The 20,010-nt window shown below is 39.7% G+C and overlaps 1 protein-coding gene across 2 annotated transcripts in view; it reads right to left on the reverse strand.

Annotated features, from left to right (window-relative positions):
* sez6l (seizure related 6 homolog (mouse)-like) overlaps nucleotides 1-20,010 on the reverse strand; it is an 83,247-nt gene that overhangs the window by 28,179 nt on the left and 35,058 nt on the right. For both annotated transcript variants that reach the window (XM_084746122.1, XM_084746121.1), the window contains exons 2-3: nucleotides 3,155-3,616; nucleotides 797-936 (exon numbers count right to left, since the gene is read on the reverse strand). In XM_084746122.1, coding sequence (XP_084602248.1) covers nucleotides 797-936; nucleotides 3,155-3,616 — 602 coding nt within the window. The remainder of the gene's footprint in view (nucleotides 1-796; nucleotides 937-3,154; nucleotides 3,617-20,010) is intronic.

Raw genomic sequence — 20,010 nt, forward strand, 5'->3', positions numbered from 1 at the left:
TTCAAAAATGAAAATTCAGACATTATCTACTCACCCTCGTGCTGATTATGAATTGGCTTTATTTTATTAGTCTGTAAATCACTGCTGGAGAACAACTGGAAAAAGAACACATAAAATGCCACCATACTGCTTGTCTGGCATAATCAAGTCTCCTAAAGTCCCGACATGCCGTTTGCACACCGTCACACCACACACACCCAGTTCAGACAGTGTGTATGTGCATGTGGCTCCAAGCTGAGGATCTACAGTGAAGATCCAGGCTAAAAACATGGTGTAAATAACATTTTCTGTAGTCAACTTGGCATGTCGGGGCTTTAGGAGACTTGGATTACAGCAGACGAGCAGCATGGAGGCATTTTATGATTTTATTCTGTTGTTTTTTTTCACTTACATTGTTCGGGAGATTCGGCAACACTGTTTTCCTGTGAAACTCCAGCAGTGTTTTGTGGACTAAAAAACTTCAATAAGCATGAGGGTGAGTAGATAATGACTGCACTTTCATGTTTGGGTGAACTATCCCTTTAAGTATCTTACAGCACTTGAGTAAATTAACTTAGCTTCCACCACTGTGTAATGACTATGGCCGATAAAGTCATTTGAATTTGAAATAAAGAGACAGAGAGCAGTACCATCAGCTGCCACTAGGAGGCAGAGTTCAACCTGGGATCAGATCAGCTCCTCACGGTCATAACAGACATAAACACAGACAATAAAACCACGTCCAGCAGGACATCAGGTGACTCTGCTGACAGGGAATCAGCGCCGCTGTAACTGCAGCGCGTGCGTGTGTGTGTACCTGCAGCTCCACCCCGTAGCCGGTGTACACGGTCACTGTGTAGGTGCAGTGTAAGAAGGCGCCGTCCGGCAGAGGGGGGTCATCGGAGGAGTCGATGTATCCCTCCGGGTCGGAGAAATTCACCATGCAGCTCGACAGCGCTGGGGAGAAAGCAGAGGAGTTTGTTTTGCACCGGCCTCATTGTCTTTGTTCTCCACCCTGCCTTGTAATCCCTTTAATGTGACCCTGACTGGAAACCCGTTGAAAATCCCTGCTGTGTATAATTAATGACGGAAATTACAGGGATCAGAGCGGCGACACAGCCGACGCAAGGCGCAGAGAGGACTCAACAGTGACTTCAAACAAATAATCACATTCCTCAAAAGAATTCAGTAACATCAGTGGTGGGTGAAGTACTCACATCCAAGAAGTATTATTGTGTAAAAATACTCCAGTACCCTGCACTTCCTGTGCACTATTTTGTCATGACTTACTCTGTAGCTCGTGTTGACTGTTAAAGTCAACAAGATGGTGATTTTGCTGTTTGTTCTCACTTATCCCTTAATTTGAGGTCATTAGTGGTGTCTGATTTGTTGCTACCTTTTGATTCCTTGCCAGGAAGCTCTGCAGGAGAGAGGCTGCCATTTTTTATAACTCTCTTCTTCTGTTTCTCTTGTGCTGTCAGGAAGTTAGAAGTAGGACTGTAACTTTTTGTTTGGGTAATTCATTTAGTACTGTTTCTACTCATGGCTGTTTCATTTGTTATTTTGGCCTCCCTCTGGCTCTCCCTGTTGTTGTATTTAAGCTTCTTTATCCGGCAATAAAACATTTGAAGCCTGAACATAATAACTCCTCACATTCTTCATCTACGCTTGTGTTATGTCCTTTTCCCCTCAACCAGTGGTTCCCAAACCGTGGGGGTGGGCGCAGATGACGAGGGGAGAAATTAAGAGTGAAGCAAAGTTGAGTGAATATGAATTATGTAGGGAAATAGACAAACTTTTTTATTAGTTGCTTCCTCAGTTATTATAAATGACTTTTTTCAGCTTCTGAAGCGGGGCGTGCCAGAGAAAGTTTGGGAACCACTGCCCGAGACCAACTTCAGGTCGTAACACTAATCTTCAAAACTTTCCTCCACTGTTGTTGCTGCTGATGTGCCTACTGACCCCGTCACATCCCAGTACTGCCCCTGTCGTTCTGAGGAACTGCACAACCAACATCTCAAACACACCCAGGATACATGAGGCAGCCACCATGTGCAAGTGAACATGCAGTGACAACAAAAGAGGATCTCTGGACGAACAGTCCCAATTCATCCTGAGGGGAAGATGAACGGCTGAACCAGATTTCATGGCAATCCATCCGATAGTTGTAGAGATATTTCAATTTGGAACAAAGTATCGGACCAATGAATGATCAATATTTCCATCCATTGAGCCATGCTGCTTCTATATAGTATGAAGAGCAAGTAAAAACACCACACTGTAAAACACAATTACAAGTAAAAGTGATGTTATATGATAAAAACCTGCTAAAAGAATTTTCTCTGACTGCTTTTCCAATTACAGCAACAAAACAGTGGAATGCTATCATGAATATTAGTGTAGGATATTAATTTTAATTACTTTAAAACTAATTTTAAGAAGTTTTCTCCCTGGCCTGTGATGCTATTTGTCGTAGTGGCAGTAGCTCAGTCGGTTCTAGTCCCGCATGGACCAGCTGAGTGTGGACTGGTAGCTGACGAGGTTCCAGTTCACCTGCTGGACACTGCCAAGGCGACCTTGAACAAAGCACTGAACCCCGAACTGCTCAGGGTGCCTGACTGTATGTGCAGCCCCCTTGCCCTGACATCTTTCTGATGCATGTCTATAGGTCCTGTTTGTGGATGTGTATAAATAAGTAAAATAAAAATGATATACTAAAATAATAATATAATAATAAAGTTTGCCTTTGTCTTATCCATCTAGATAGTTTTGGTGTGACTTGCAAAGTTATGACTTTAGGAACTGCTCACAACAAGGTGTGTGGATTATCTTGAGTAACTGAGTATTGACTTTTGGAAAAAGACACTGTTTTTGAGTCTTTCAAATGTATTTTTAGGGCTCTTTGATCACCGCAAGCTGAGTGACATTTAGTATCATTATACTGGAGAGAGGGCAGACACCTCTACAGGTGATATCTCCAAAACTCTGCAGCTCACACCAAAACTATTTGGATGGATAAGCAGCACTACAGGCCAGGGGAAAAATGTGTACTGAATTTGGGGTGAACTGTCCCTTTAAGTAGAAAACTTGGGTAAATGTTCTCCACTGTGTCAGATGTTGATTGAATCAGGAACAGTGTGCATACTTCCAAACTTACTGATGACTCATCTCGTACCTGATGGAGGTGTCCCTGTCTCTGTGTCCATGTCCAACATCGTGCCCACAGTGGTGCTCTCGGCCTCCTGCTCCGGTGTGTGTGTCTGTGTGTGAGGCAGCTGGGGGTGTGTGTCTGTCGGCAGAGGCTCAGTTGGATCGCTGCCTCGGCCTGACACTGCAGCTGATGCCGGGGGTTTTACCCTCCTCAGTAATCCCCCACTTTGATGCTCCAGGGAATGACTTCCAGGGAGGGAGCTGACGCTGAGTCCTCTGCCCAGGAGAGGGAGCAGGTTCTGGGGCAGAGCAGAGGGGAGGATGTCCCCTTTCTGGGAGACGAGGCGTCCTTTTTGAGTCAGCACTGACTGTAGCAAACCTCCAGCCAACGCGCTGGAGCTTTTGCCTTTAGGGCTGCTTTCCTTTGTGCTCTCTGGTGTCACCACTGGAGGCTGAGTGGAGGGGGCGGCTGTGGGGACTTCTTTATCTGAAAAGAGTGGAAAAAAACAAGGAATGAAAAAAAAATGTTTGAAGAAGCCCCGAGTGCACGACTCTGGGTGGTTCTGTCACTGTCCTGCTGGTCTTATCAGGAGTGGGGTTATCTGGCCAGCACAGCCAAAGCTCAGTCGAGCTTACTACCTCCACTTTTCACACACAAACAACATACTGAGCACACGCACACACACAGACACACACACAGTGAAAAGACGGTGTAGTGGGGAGACAGGGCAGTTAAGCATGACAGGAGCTGAGCCAAGAGGAGGGGGGAGAAACTAGAAAAAAAGAAGAAATGCATAGACAGGCAAACCGCTCTGCCGTGCATGCTAAAATGCCATCTCCAGCAGCTTAGTTCAAAAACAGCACAGAGCAGCATTTACACACACAAACCCACACACACACATTCACACACACCCCGTTTCCTTGCCTGCATGCTTTACAGCAGCCTGGGGAGTAACGGATGTAACCGCATTACATAATTAGGAAACAAAAAAGGTAACTCTACTCTGGGGATTATTATTAGCAGGATTAAAATGTTAAAATAAAGAACGATGTATACGACCATCCACAGTGCGCACACGTTACAACACTTCACAAGTCTCACGACACCACTCTGATCTGGAGTGACAACAAAAAGATAGTCTTACAGCTGCCAATTCATTATTATAGCCTCTGGTGAAGAAAAAAAAACGCTTCACTGGGTGGAAATTTCTAAATTATTTTGGCTTAAATCAGAAAAGAAGAACAACATCACAGCACAGAGCGAGTTCTGCCTTCCAGCCAGTGTTACCAGATGTACTATTATTATAATATGTGTACCAGAACTGCACACTATACCATCAGAAATTCCAAAAACCAGTGTGCAAATGTGCAATAATTTTGCCATTTGAATGAAACGACAACGAAAACTTGTTTTAGAGCAACAGATCACATCATCGCCGCACTGGTAAAGCAGTGACACAGTGTGTAGATCTGATACTTTGATTATGGTGGGTAAAATAAGAAGGTGTGTTTCTGTAACTGGAATTTTTTTCTGTTAAAGTCAGACAAAACTGAGGTTACTGTCCTCAGCCCCCAACATCTGGTAATTAGTAATGACCATGACATCCTATTACTGAGACCCGAAAATTTAATTGGCTTTAAAGGAACGACACTAAAGTGGTTTAGGTCACATTTTTCAGATCAGTTTCAGTTTGTACACATTAACAATGAATCATCTATGCATCAAAGTTAGTCACAGAGTCCCACAAGGGTCTGTGCTTGGACCAATTCTATTCACCCAATATATGTTCCTTTTAAGTAACATTGTTAGGAAACATAAATGTTCATTGTTATGCAGATGATACACAATTATATCTATCGATCAAACCAAATGAAACCAATCAGCTAACTAAATTTCAAGCGTGTCTTGGGGACATAACGGGATACATATCTCTGAAACTGATTATATAAAGATATAATTATGTTAGATGATATTGCACAGGCCTCTAGAACCAAAACAAAGTACATTTAAACGTGCATAATTACAGTTATTAATCTAATCGAGCATTCACGCACAACAAAGAAAGAAATATTTGGACAAACAATTAATAAACTCTGCTCTGTTTTGCCCTGAACGACAAATTGCCATGAGAGGAGTGTGAGGCGGGACTCCAGCTTTGTTTGGGGTTTTAGAGGTTTTTTATTTTTCTTTATATAAATATTTTTGTGATGTATAAATAAAAACCGAAGGTTCCTTACTGTGGGAGATGCAATATAAATGTTAGAAGTCATTAAATGAACAAATCAAAACAATGGTAAGTTATTTTACCTTTAATATACTGTATATCTATTAAGTGTATTTGATTTATGAATTTATCATTTTTATCCCCCTTTAATGGATCGTAAACAAGCATTGACATCTCTTCTGTTACAGGAGCCTTCTATATGTTTGTATAGAACTTTTGTTCAGCTGCTTGGATTTAGGGGATCATGCAAGACTCTTGAGTGTGTGCTTTTTTGGGGATGATACTGTTAGTTGTAGTTTGTGTCGCCTGTGTTCTCTTGAATATCCAAGACAAATTTCTCCTAAGGGGGACAATAAAAGCTCATTGTATCCTGTCCTTCTTCTGGACAGCTTTCACAGCGACTGCAACACTTCACTCATATGGAATTCATTTTATTTGATAAAAGGGAGGAGGCATTAAATGCAGTCTGACTCTTGCCAGTTTTTCTACTATATTTGGTATTTAGGTAACCTTGACCACATTTTTAACAGGTAATTAGTAACTGCATCAGCAAACATTTTTAAAGTCACCCTCCCGACCCTGTTTTACAGTCCCTCTTCACAACAACCAGCGGCCGACACACTCCCCAGCTGAGCGAGTGCTCAGGGTGCAGTCGCACTTTAATCATCCGAGTGTCATTTAAACACTCCTCGAGAAAAAACGCGCAGGCCAAAGCTGTACTGCTGCTGTCATTTGTATCAAGAAGAAAATAAGTCAGGGGAAAATATCCTCTCTGTGTTGTCAACAACACAAGCGCTTTCTTTTTGTTCTGCTGTTTTTCATCTGCAGACAGAAAATAAATAGCCCCTTTTTTTATTTCTGGATATGTACCTGCATTACGCTCAAGGTGTCAAACCGCCACCATCAAGAAACTCATTTCAGCTCAAACAGCTTGCAATTATTTAAGCAGCTACTCAGCAGCAGATGTTGACACACACACACACACACACACACACACACACACACACACACACACACACACACACACAATGAAAAACTTTTGCTCTTGATGTGGCTCTCTGCTCCATAAAACTCTGCTTTTGATATTTAAAGTCATTTAAATTTAATTTTGACGGAAAATCACATTAATTATTGAGATGTAAACACTCAACATGAACAAGCATTTTTGATGAAGATCTCTTAAATTAGATAAAAAAAAAAAGAATTCTGACCAAAATATGGTCTGAGCAAAACATTTCACAACTGCAAAATAAAGTTTAAAGTATTTAAAACAAAAAAAAAAACACTTTCCATGATCACAAATAATTTAGCAGTTCATCTGTTGTACTGATTTAACAGTACAGTCTAGCTGTTTACCCCTGTTTCCAGTCTTTATGCTAAGCTAAGTTAGCCATTTGCTGACTGTAGCTCTCCCGATTAAATCATCAGTACCAAAGTTGAACAACTGTGTCATAAATCAGCATCTTTAATTAAAAGTCATACGTACAACATGTGCACATATATACTCAGGAGGAGAAGATAATTACAACATTTTGTGAAGAAACATCCAATCAGATAGCTTAAATTCTGTTGTACCGGCTTGTAGAAGCTCAAGATAACATTGAGAAAACTGATGGAGTCGTATTTATTTTGTTCATGACAAGAGTCCACATGAACGACTCTTGTACTATCACCAATGGAAATTTAGCATGCTAACATTAGCAATAACCTTGCAGCACCCCTGTGCTCACGGAGCTACTAGCATGACTGTAGCATTTAAAGCACCAAACCCAATCCAGAGATCTTAGTGATCAGAGAATGCTTTTTTCACTGACTGAAATTATAATAATAATAATTAAAAATAATAAACAACCATATAAAATGTCTTGCTAGCATAACGTTAGCTTTCTGGCAAACAGCTGAGCCAAAAGGTTCTGCAAGTTGACTGAACTAGAAATATCATATATACAATTTGTCCTCTTTACTGGAGTAGTAAACAACATTTTCACTGCATAAGAGCCTCACTGGATGGTTATTCCAGGTATGACACAAATCCTCAGGGAAACTGAGTTAGTACTTGTGAAAAACTTTTAATTTGGATCGCAAAATACATGAAAATATAAATTAATGGCACTTTCAGGTAATCAGGAATTAATGGACTCTGCAGAGGCAGCCATCCTTGGCGTCAGATGGTTTTGGCCTCCACCTCATCCATTAATTCCTGATAATGGACACATCACTGGGCGTTATCGCTCAAGTAATCCATACCTTAACTAATACTGAGAACTTATACATTCCTGCATAAACTTGTGCACTTGAGCTTGAGCTCCTTCACTCATCCAGATAAAATACTGTTCATTATTTTTTGTATGTTGACACTCTGTTTGACTTGCATTACTTCCCTTAAACTTTTTGTATATTTTTACTACTTTGTTTGTTCTTTTGCACTAATATACCACAGAAAATTCCTTGTGTGGAAATATGAAAACCTACTTAAATAATAAAAGGGACTGATATTTATGATTCATGGGTACTAACCTTGGCAGAAGTGGATCAAGGTACTGCACATCTTTTAAATGAACTGCAAAAGGCTTCTTTTACTCAGATTCTCTCATTCCTCTTGAGATTTTGCTTCATATTCTGATGTTTTTCTGATTCTTGGGTGATTTTCTGAGATGGGCCTTTTGCATCACACATTTTTGAAAAAAAAAAGTCAAATAATTGTATTTCTGACCATTACATCTGATAGTGGACTAGTTAAACCTTTGAGAAAACACATTTTCTTTCATTTTCTTTGCATGAAATCTCAGTCATTATTAGGCTTTTCTTTCTCAGTAAAAGTAATTTTGAGCTCAGTCCTGTCACAGACATCTTGGACCCTGTATGAATATGATTATAAATTATATTCAAGTCAATTCTTGTAGAGGCATAATAATGAGGTGCCCCTTGTTTAAGAAAACTAATTCTGAGAAAAAGCAAGCAAGTCATGAGAACTTAATAAAACATCAGCCTTTTTTTTAATCAGAAATTTGCATTAACATTAGGATTTGATTAGGTTTTTTCGCCCTCCGTAGTTACTGTTGCTATGTCTGCCAAATTTTCCATTCCCACGCTGCATTTTATGCAGTTTATGGTGAAACACAGTAAAGTGTAAACAGAAACAGATTCTCATTTCTAGCTGACGACGGTGGATTTTGTCACTAAAATAATGAGTCAGAAGCAGATTTAATAAGTGTGGCTGGCTGATGTAAGCTAATGCTAATGCTAACTCGACTTGAGTCAGCTGAGAAGTCTCCAGTTAACATTTTAATGTTTCCATCTGACATGTTTTACAACAAGAACCCTGTGAAAGTGTTTATGTAAAGTTAGCTAACAGCTGCATATATGATATAACATTAATGCTAACAGACTGAGGCTAAAACTAGCTTACATCTCAGCAAACATTGGTCGGATGGTGAAATACAGCAGGTTTATCTACATGATAGATGACAGAAATACACTCATTAACGTGGGGAAAGGAAACGCAGGGACTCGATTAGTGCAGCGGACTTTGAGACGGGTCACCCAGCCAGACCAGCTGGACCACGATCGCCTCAGGAAGAGAGTCGGTATAAGAGCTAAGCTAACCCGGTTTAGACCTGAGACAGCGAGCCCACAGTCGGCCCACTTTCATTCTTCATCAGCCCACATCCTCCTCCTCAACCCCCCACAGAACAAATGCAGATGCAGTGGGATCTAACAAGTTTGTCTGGAGGTAGAGTTACTGCAGCTAGTAAGCTAGCATTACTTAGCCATCCATGCTAACAGGCCCTAAAAAGCTATGATTGCACAGTTGCTGTCTGGAGGCGGGGCTTAGCGACGGGTCAATTCTGCACACAGATAAAAAAGATACACCTCACCCCTTGTTTGACTTTATATATCAGTATGTTGCCTCTTGTGTGCTGGTTTTGTGGTTGTCTGACTGTAAATATAGTTTTGTTTGAAGGTCTTGGTCTCAATGAGAGAAAATTACTATTCTGTTCTATTTTTGCTGCTGTTTTAGCATTTAAAAGCCTCACATATATATGTGGCTTAATAGCCTACAATCAAAGCCAGAGGTGAGCAGTGGTTTTTAAATGAAACGTAGTGTGTACTCTGAATTTGGAGTGCATGAATCATTTATAATAACTCGCTCATTCGTCACGATGGCAGGTGAATAGACTTTTCATTCCTGGGTTCCTTCCCTGTAGTAGGAGGTGAAGTTTTAACATTAAGGCCGTTGTGTCAGAACATCATTTATTTCAGACCATTTGGCTGTGACAGGGTTGGCAGGTGAGCCATATCTCTGTAATGCTTCTTCCGGTCCTGATCAAAATGGCTCAGCAGGAAGACAAGGCTTCATTGTACCTGTGAGTAATGTACTCTGATTAACGCTCAGAAATGGCCTGCTGAAGCTTTTAGTCATGACAAAAACAATTTCTCAATCAAGAGAATCTGATTGAAAGCTGAAGAACGGATCAAATCAATACAGTAGCAGTAACAGCTATGACTCCAATCTGCTCCCTTTAGATCAGCGCTTCCAAAACTTTTTTCCTGTGGACCCACTTTCAAAGAATGACAAACCATCATGACCCAAACTAAAAACTAAACTAAACTAAACTGAATATATTTGAGTTGTAGACAAAACAAGAAACTGATCAATATTTTCTGACATTTGATGGACCAAACAACTGATCAATTGTAGCCCAAATCTTGATGCATGTTATTTGCAAACATATACACACGTTTAATACTTTATAAATGAGAAATAAATGCATGTAGGCTGAGTTAACAGGACGTCTCACTGATTTTATTTCCTCTCATTAGGAAAACAATATAGAACATTTTAGCTGACTGAATTATAAGAATATAGTTTAGATTCTATTATTTTTTTTCCATAGTCTTTTTATTTATTTGGTGACCCAGATAAAATCTCCTGTGACCCACCTGTGGGTCACAACCCAATGTTTGGGTCACAGTCTGTTTTAGTTTGAAATTATTTTTCTTTTGTTTTCCAGGAAAGCGTTTGCTTGCTGAGCAGTATCGGATTACATATAATGGGATTACAGACTCTGAATATAAAAAATAACAGATTAAAAAAGATGTAATCAGATTACAGATGCATTTAATAAAAAGGGGATTATTAGCAGGATTACAATTTTAAAATAAAGAATGACATATTACCATGCACAGTGCACACACAGCTGTCAATTCATTATCATGGCCTCTAATGAAAAAATGCTTCACTGGGTGGAAATTTCAACAGTTTTTGTCTTTAAATCAATCAATCAATAAATTGTTTGCAACAAAGGAAGGAACAGCCAATCCACAATTAAATTAATCTGCATCTATTCTGATAAATGATTAATCATTTTAAGTCATTGATTACTTCTCTGATTTCAGCTTCTTAAAAGTGAATATCTTCTGCTTTCTTTACTCCTCTCTGACAGTAAACTGAGTATTTTCAAGTTGAGGACAAAACAAAACATCTGAGGATGTCATCTTGAGCTCTGATTGACATTTTTCACCTTTTTCTGACATTTGATGAACCAAATAATCACCGTTCACCTTCACTGCATGAGGGTGGAGACAGAGAAAACTTGGAGACGGGTATCTGCATGGCTAAATAGAGTATATCATGTGGGAGGATGTATTTTGGGCCCCGGTTCCGGAAGTAAAAAAGATACCATTTATTTTCACAGACATTGTTACGTGACACACAGTTGGAGCTCTTCTCTACAACCTGGGCTGGCATGAAACTCTCACAGTTAAAGAAGAAGAGAAAAAGAAGAACATAATTTATTAATACACCTTGGAGAAATTTTGATTTTTTTTCCCCCTCAGGTGTTAATTATTTTGCACGTCTTGTATAGACACATGCACATGAGCCACACATAGAGTGATGGATGCTGCCCAGAAACAGGCGCTCCGAGCAGTCGGGGCTTCTGTGCTTTGCTCAAGGGCACCTGAGCAGTGCCAGAGGGTGAACTGGCACCTCTCCAGCTACCAGTCCACTCTGTATTGTTTGGCCTGAGCTGAACCTGAACCAGCTACCCCTCTGGTCCCCAAGCCAAGTTCTTGTGTACAGAGCTACTGCCGCCCAAAACGAAAAAACAACCATGTTCCCTCGACACGCTGCCTGACTTTCAAACTAATGAATTATACCGTCGTTCTAATGCCGCAGCCAAGTTTGCTGAATGTGCAGCTTCCGGTTACACTTACAAAATAAAGCTTGCTGAGAAGCATTTGAGGTGAGTTTGCATGTTCATTTAGCAAAGGTTAAAAAGTAAAGGGTTACAAAATGCGTTTAAAATGAAATAAATATGCTCACTTATTTATTTGTCACAGTGTTAGTGCAAGTCAAGTCAGTCACTAGAGGGCACACAACACTTTGGAAGACTCTAAACCCCACAGAGGCAGCGCTGCAGTGGAGGTGAACGCAAGCTAACGTTTTCTGCCTCTTTATTGCCCCCTTTACCACCAGGGCAGGGGGCAACACAACAAAACTACTTGGTTAGGTAAAGGAAATTATCACGGTTTGGGTTAAAATAACTGCTTCCTTAAACAAGGACTTTTTGTCTCACATGGGACGCAAACAACTGTCTCCTTTATCACTTTGAAAGTAATGCAGACAATTCATGTCTGTGTACACAAATTTACTGATCACACTTCTTGCTTCACACACAGTGGTGATAGTGGTCTGGTTCTTTGATAAAAACTCAAAAGGTACAACTGTGGAATTAAAAAGTTGAGATGAGAAGGTACCTGAGGTGCATTTTGGCAGGAAACATCCAATCACTGAGCTTGAAATTCTATTTTCCTCTCTGCTAACAGCCAGCAGAAGCTAAAGATTACCGTCTGAGGAAACTTTTTAATTTCTGGGTCACTTTTAGATGAATCCGACTATTGCTCCGTGTTTTGTGCCAAACTGCGACAACAAAACATTCTGAATTCGCCAACTCTCTGGTTTGTGCCTCTCCTGGCTCCTTCTTTACAGAAATGGCAGCCGAGGCTCATGGGTATTAGAGTATTACTGCTCAGAGCCATCTGATTAAGACGGTTTGTTGCCCTAGCAGCACATTTGTGGTTTTGTTATCTTTATAGTGTTGACAAGCAATTTCTAGACAGCGTTTGAGCCGTCGGAGGCTGAGAATCCTTTGTCCTTAATTGGTCTCCAGTGTGTGCACACATTTGCATTCACTGTGCCTTTGTTTTGTTGTTGCTCTCATCCCAATTACCTTATTTATAGCGAGAGGGTCATCATCTGACTTTGAACCATCCAAACAATGATGTGTTATGAGAGAGACGCATGAATACAGAGTGATTGGAGTAATCATTGATAGGCAGAATTATGATGAGCTCTACGGTTGAAGTGTGGCCACTGGTTTGATCCACTGAACCCAAAAGTCTCAGCACTCGAGGACACTGCCCGGGTTTTTCTAATGAGAAATCAATGTGCTTGTGTATGGATTTCCACTAATGTGATGAAAAAAAATCCTGCAAGTGATTATACCTTTGTCAAAATACTGGCTAAGTATGTCAAAGTTTGCACGTCACGGTCTGGTCAGTAACCCGTCTGCATGACCAGCTGAACGGGTTACAAGCTGAATGTCCAATTTAAACCGACTTTAGGGCGTTTGAACTTTGGAAACCGTGTGCTAAAGCTGCTTAAGGACTTGGTCAGGAGGAAAGTGTGAGAACCTAAGAATAAGAGCTGGTGAAGATCCAACTAAAGATCCTAACTAAACTCAAATATCCTACAAAAAAAAATTCTGTAGGTTGAGTGTGTGCGCGTGCAAAAAGGAGATAAAATGGTTAAAACTAACGCCAGGACTCCGTCCAGCTTCTGAAAATGATCAAAATGACTGAATGAGAACTGAAATAAAAATATGGGAAGCTTTGAAATAATTAGTGTTCTTAAATATAAACAACAACAAGTTTAACTAAATATCTAAGACTTCAGAGATTTTAAGTCTAATAGTTCACTGGAAAAACTTTTTGGATCTAAATCTGATCAGGCATCAACATATAAACAAATAAAACGTCCCTCTACAGTCATTTCAGCACATTCTCATCCAAACTGAACTGTCAGCTGCCCTCTGTGTCTGATACAGAGGCAGAAGATACGATTCAGCACCAGTCAGAAAGTTTTTAACACGTGAATGAAACTGTGAATTTGTTTTAGGTTTAGGCTCTAAACCTACTTGGTTAGGTTTAAAATAAAAGCATGTTTGGGGTTAAAATAATGACAAAAGTCATGTGACGAGACTCACGTGTCACGGAAGTGACTCGAAACACAAAAGTCATGTGACCTACCTAAACTTTCTCAAAATGAGAATTTTTCCCAAAACAATGAGCAACTTCCACAAAATACTGAGAACCTTCCAAAACAATGAGAAACTCTTAAAATAATAAGAAACTTTTTTTTTTTTTTTCTTTAAATACTGACTTAGTATCTCAAAATAACGAGACACTTTCTCAAAATACTGAAAAACTTTCAAGGCAATAAGAAACTTTCTCAAAATAATTGAAACGTTCTTTCTCAGTGACTTAGTAATTCCAAATAATGAGGGTTTCTCTCCAAACTATGACTTAGTATTTTGAAACAATGAGATTTTTTGTCAGAACAATGAGAAACTTTCGTAAAATACTGAGAAACTTTATCACAATGAGAAATTTTGGAATATAATTAGACAATTCCTCATAAGCCTTAGATACTGAGTCATTATTTTTAGATACTATACTCAGAGAAATGTTCTCATTATTTTGAGGTTATAAATAATAATGTTGAAACAACTCTTTTCTCATTATAATGCAAAATCTTCCTTTTTCATCACATTTTAATTGTCAGAAAGGTGCTTCTGTTGTCGTGTATAAAAATAATGTTTTGCAAAGTCATTTCTGATTGACTCCAGTTTAAGAAGCAGAACCTGCTGAACATATTGTATAATTAATTTCGTGTCATGTATCAGGAAAATGTGCTGACAGCTTCCATGGCTGTGCTGCTACCTGAGTAATTTGGTTCACTCATCAGATGAATAATTAAAGCCCAGATGTTGCAAAGTCCATTAAAGGACAGATTGTGTTCATAACAAATTTCCCCCCATCACTCTTTTCGAGATTAATGTGCGGCGTTTAGTTCTGGGGAGAAGACAATAGACACGTTGATGAGAGCTGACAGACTTGTGGCATTTTTGAGGTTTGTTTGATGGAGATTTGCTGCAACATTCGCTGTTGTGACAGCTGCAGTTTGACGGGGCATTCAGCTTTCTGAAAAGATTGTCAGCCGAGAGAGTTGTCACCCGGTGAACGGGTAAGACGAATGATTTAATAAAAAAAAAAAAAAGATAATGAAGAGGATGAAACAATGAGGAAATAAACAACCTTAAAATTCTGATGCATCAGGTTCTGTGTGGTTTGAGATATGAAATCTCACTTTAAAGCTTCTGGGTTTCATTTAAGGCGCCGTGAGTTTGCAGATTTTTATTCCACTCCGAGCAAACCGGAGCAGCTGATTTCAGTGATCAGCACCTTCAATCAGAGGGGAGGAAATAATCAGTGAAATCAGCCGCTGCTTGTTTTCCACCAAACTGCTGGGACTGCAGCATTAATGCAGCCTGCACAGAAGGAAGTACACAAGAAGGAGGCGAGCAACACGAGGCCAAGAGTAACGAGGAATGATAATGCTGCAGGATAATAGTGCACCACCGACCCGGACGCAGAGCGGGAAAAGGTCATGTGACACGACCGGGCCGAGAGAGAGGAGCAGATTAAACCATTTAAAACTAATAAGGTGGGATTGTCTCCACGGCTGGAATGACAAAGGTGCAGAGTCCTGGCAGAAACCTAAACTCCCGACTGTGTGGTCAAACATAATTACCCAACACTACACACCACAACACAGTGTGAGAATAAATCACGGGGAGCTTATCATACCTAAAAATGCCAAGTCATTATTGTTTTATTCTGAAGAAAGTTTCCCCATGAAAAGCCACGAGAATTTTTTCCACGATTAAAGAACGGACAGCCGAGCTTGCAATTATTTCTTTAAAGCGTTATCTCAAAGCTCATGAGGTAACTGTCTGGATCTCAAGATAACAAAGCCGTTTTCTCATTAATTTATCTTGTTATCTGTAGAAAACAAAAGGCAGACTTCTCAAGATAATGAGATAATTTATCACGAGGAAATGATCACTGAGGTGTGCACCTCTTTGAAGCTGCAGCTGGACCAGTCTTCTCTTTAAATAATGAGGACTGTTATCTCTAACAGAGACCTTGATTGAAGTACAGTCTGATATATTGATTAATAATCTACTACAGTCTTCTGACCATGTGATTTAGAGTCTTATGTACATAACAGTAAGCAAATGCAAAGTATTAGAAATGTGAAATATTTTCATCTAAAGTTTTGCACACTTTCTACATTGGGTTTGAACTGAGTGTGTTTATACTCAGAGATTTATTACAAAAATCGTGCAATTAATTCAACAAGCCAGTTCTAAAAAAAATCCCTGTCAGTTGCTGTGTGAGTTCACTTATTCTGCTGCAGGAGTCTGAGCAGCTCAGCAACCTTATATCACTCCTGTAACACAAACAGTGATTTAACTTGGCCCAAATCAATATCACTTTAAGTGTTAACACTATATTTAGAACATTTTCTCTGCTTTACTTTCCTGTCAGACAGTTTTTACCGACAGCAAACCGAAGCTGCAGCCTGCACGCTCTTGAAAAATGATCTTTGTGGATTCTTAATGAGAAACTAAACATTTTTTACCATTTCAGAGGATTTAAAGTCCAGATAAATGGTGACAGGATGAGCAGGTGGGAATTTGATTTGAGCGCTGAAAAGTTTGTGAGTCTTTATCCAACGTACCGTACTGCTGCTAGCTAGCTGATGGATGAGTCTTTGCAAGCACGTGTTGTGTTTTACAGGAAGAAAACACTGGATTTTGATATAAGATTACAAAAAAATTGATTATTGGTTAGTAGGTGCATAATAATCATAATTATCTATAATTATCCTGTCATCTCCTGGAAAGAAAAGTCATTTTTGGATGATATATTCACTCATTAGCTCAAGAATTCAGGCTTTTGTTATCCTGAATAACAAAATAATTAATTAATTGAAAAAAAATTGCAAGCACAGTCATTCTCACAGTTGAACCAGACACACTTTTACAAGTTCTCCATAATCATCTGGGGATCTCAAGGAAACAAAAGTTGTTCCCTTGTGATAAATCAGCCTTTTGATTTCTGCAGATAACAAGATAAATATTTCATAATCTTGAGTTAAGGAAAGAAACAAAGGATTCTCATGGTAATGGGAATGAGCTTTTTTAACTTGAGATAACAAAATAATTAACAACAGCATTAAAAAAAATACTTGTAAGCAAGAATATTCTCAGCTTCCATAGTTATTAGTTAATGTTTGCAGAAAAATTAGATATTAAATTGGTCTGTTTTCAACACAGTTACGACAGTGTTTCTTGTCAAAGTCCAACTAAAATAAAAGTGCATATCATATTTTTTGCACCTTTTCTGGATAGAAAACTCCAAAACTAATGAGATGCACCAGCACAGTCCTGGTTTTAGTGTTTTCTTCTGTTAGTAAAATGTCAAATAACACCAGCCTTATGCTTTAGGCTTTAAATTTTAATTTTGTTCACATGATTATTATGTAGAGGATGTCACGGAGGACAAAACAGACAGTGTCCAGTTGCATAAACTGCCTTAAGTTTCAAATTGAAGTTTGTCCCTCATGCAAAGAAGTTTTCTTCTTGCCCAGGTGTTTACACTAAGTGACCTATGGGTTTCCCCTGTGACAAAAAATCTCCTCCTCTTCTTCACTTACTATAAATCCAGTCACTTTCACTTTTCAGAGACTGGAGTGGGTCCCTTAAAATTTTCTGAGGAGAACTTCTAGCAATACATGAAGGAACACTTAAGTAGTTAAGGGCAAACACTCCGTGATCAAAGGGTTTTCCCTTACAACATCCTAAAGAAATCCTTCTGGGGATTTTATGCAAATGATTTTTTCTAAGGTATCTTTAGATGATTCTATTTTTCTTAGATGAAACTTTAAGGGCAGACTAGCCTGCGGTTTCATGCAGCCGGGCACAGAGTGATAATAAACGCTATAATCTCTGCTTAAAAGTTTGACCTATATCTTCCAGCCCATCCAGGACGTTACTGTAGGCATCTGATGAAATGAATAACTGGTGATAATCAGTCAGCGTCCAGTCTTTTCCGTTGACTAACCGTTTGTAGGTTTGTACACATGACCCCAGACTCTCTGCGGGTGCAGACGTGAAAGGTCAGCGCACCCCGCTGTAGGGGGGCAGGAACTCTGAAGATACACCTTTCAGTTTGGGGAAAGCCTTGATGTCTGCTGTTTCAAAGGCCCGTGGAATAAGGTGTGCGGGGGAGTCCCCGGGGTGCGGCGATACCTGGTGACCTCCTGATCACAAAGAAAAGGATGAAAGGGACCACTTGCTGCTCCTTGACAAGAGTTCGGTAGAAAAATGGAGCACGTACCGTGGCTCCCGATAAATAGGACAGTTGTGGCTATTTCAGGACATCAGTAGAGTATCCGGACAGTTTTATTGATTGTGAGAGCCTCCGATCAGCCTGATCTGTGCTGATAGCAACGACTAAAACAAGTCTAGGCCGGCGTTACCGAGGAGAGCAGATATGTTTAATGGAACAGATGATACTGAAAGGAGGCCAAAGCTGCACCCTCTTAACTCTGAGACAGTATTTTATATTAACTCCTTCAGGACGAGGATGGCCTTCTTAGCTTTATCTTTAAAAACATCAGCCCTCGTGACTTAAATTCTCTAAGAGATGATCAGGTTGTATTCCATTACGAGTACACACAAAAACAACGTAATCAGATTACAAGTACAGTTAGTAAAAATGGTTATTATTAGTAGGATTACAATTTTAAAATACTTAATAATTGTCTTTAAATCAATCAATCAATCAACCATCGCACACAACAAAGGAAGGACCAACTAATAAAGCTGACATCCAACCAACCAACTTACAGCTGCAGTGATTAATCTATTATTAATCAACTTTGGGAAACACTGATTAAAATTTTTCACCATTTTCTGACATTTTATGGACCAAATAACTAATCGTAGCTATTCTACATTTTTTTTTATTATACTGTACAATAATATTGAAGCTAGTTACTCTGTAATACAAGCACAAAAATGCAGCAATAACATTAAAACAAGCTAACAACAGTTTATAAGGGATTAGCCTGCAGAAATGCTCAAACTACCAACTAAACTTTTGGGCCTAAAAACACTTGATTGCACATAATCCATGTTTGGATCATTCATGTGGCCAAAACCAGTGGTGCAATTACAATAAGTGATAATTAGTCCAATTAAGACAAGACAAGGGGCCTGTTAGCACAATTAGCTGATAATTAGCCTGATCAGACACACTGTAAAACATTAATCAAACCAATAACTAAAGCAGCCAACACCAGACAGCCTTATCTAGAGTTTCTGTAGCCGAGAGGTGATAATTTGACTTAAACAGACGCTCCCTAGGCTCGCTGGGAAAAATATTACATCAAACTCCCGTTAAGAAATATGACATATTAACAATATAAACACTTAACTCCAGAAATACAAGATAAAAGGTGTTGCTAAGACCAACTTCTCATTTTCAACAAATCATAATAGTTTTGGTTCTGCATTCTTAGAAGGTTTCATGCATGTTAGCTTATGGACAGAGCACAACCAGTGTTGCCAACAGATTTAGCAACTTTTCAGACCCTTTTAGTGAGTTTACTTACAAAATGCGTCAAATTTAGCGACTTATTCTGCAAACAGCGTTGAGGTTTCACTCGGTCTCTCCCTCCCTCGAGCTGCTAATAGGCAAGAGGACGGTCGTGTCTAGAAGGGAACCCCAGACCTGCAAAAAATCTTGTGAGAGCGATTACTCTGGCCTGAGCCCTGATCTCATGAGGGTTCTGCAAAAGGTTTTCCTTCTAGATTTTTTTTGGTTGGAGGGGTACGCGAAACTTGAGTTGTACTTTAGGAAGGGGACCTTTTTTTTTTTTTTTTTTCAAGCCTGGGAGAGAAGGCAGAATATTCATTTCAAAACTGAGCAATGAAATGGTACTTGTACTACTGATGAAGTCCAGCATGATGAGGATGACATCGGAGTTTATTTGCTGCGTCTCATGTACTTTTAAATGAGGAAATCTTTAGAAGGCGCATCACAGCGGCCCTGGCCTGTTTATGTGGACTTCAGAGATCATAATAAAAAGCCTCTTTCATTTACTTTACAGTTAGAATGATCCACTTGTGGTATCAAGTGCCAGTCTGGGACTTTGGCACCATTATGCAGCGGGTTTGAATTCCCGGACTGCGCAGGAAATGAACCGTGGCAGGAGTGAATGGGAAACGCATTCTGTTGATGTTGGTTTGTTATCAGATGGATGGCTGAGGCCGTGAATATTAGATGCCAGAAATTTCATTAAACTCTTCATTGCGGTTTTCTCCTGTCCTGCCTCCATTTGTAGGTGCAACGCTGCTCCTCGCTCTCCATTAAAACACACAAACAAACACGTCTCGCTGAGGAGTCCAGGCAACCTTAAACGCCACACGGTGCTGAGGCAGCGCTCGCCACATCAGCT

This window comes from Lutjanus erythropterus, chromosome 20 (genome assembly GCF_056507025.1).
Source record: "Lutjanus erythropterus isolate fLutEry1 chromosome 20, fLutEry1.hap2, whole genome shotgun sequence".
NCBI classification, from domain to species: domain Eukaryota; kingdom Metazoa; phylum Chordata; class Actinopteri; order Lutjaniformes; family Lutjanidae; genus Lutjanus; species Lutjanus erythropterus.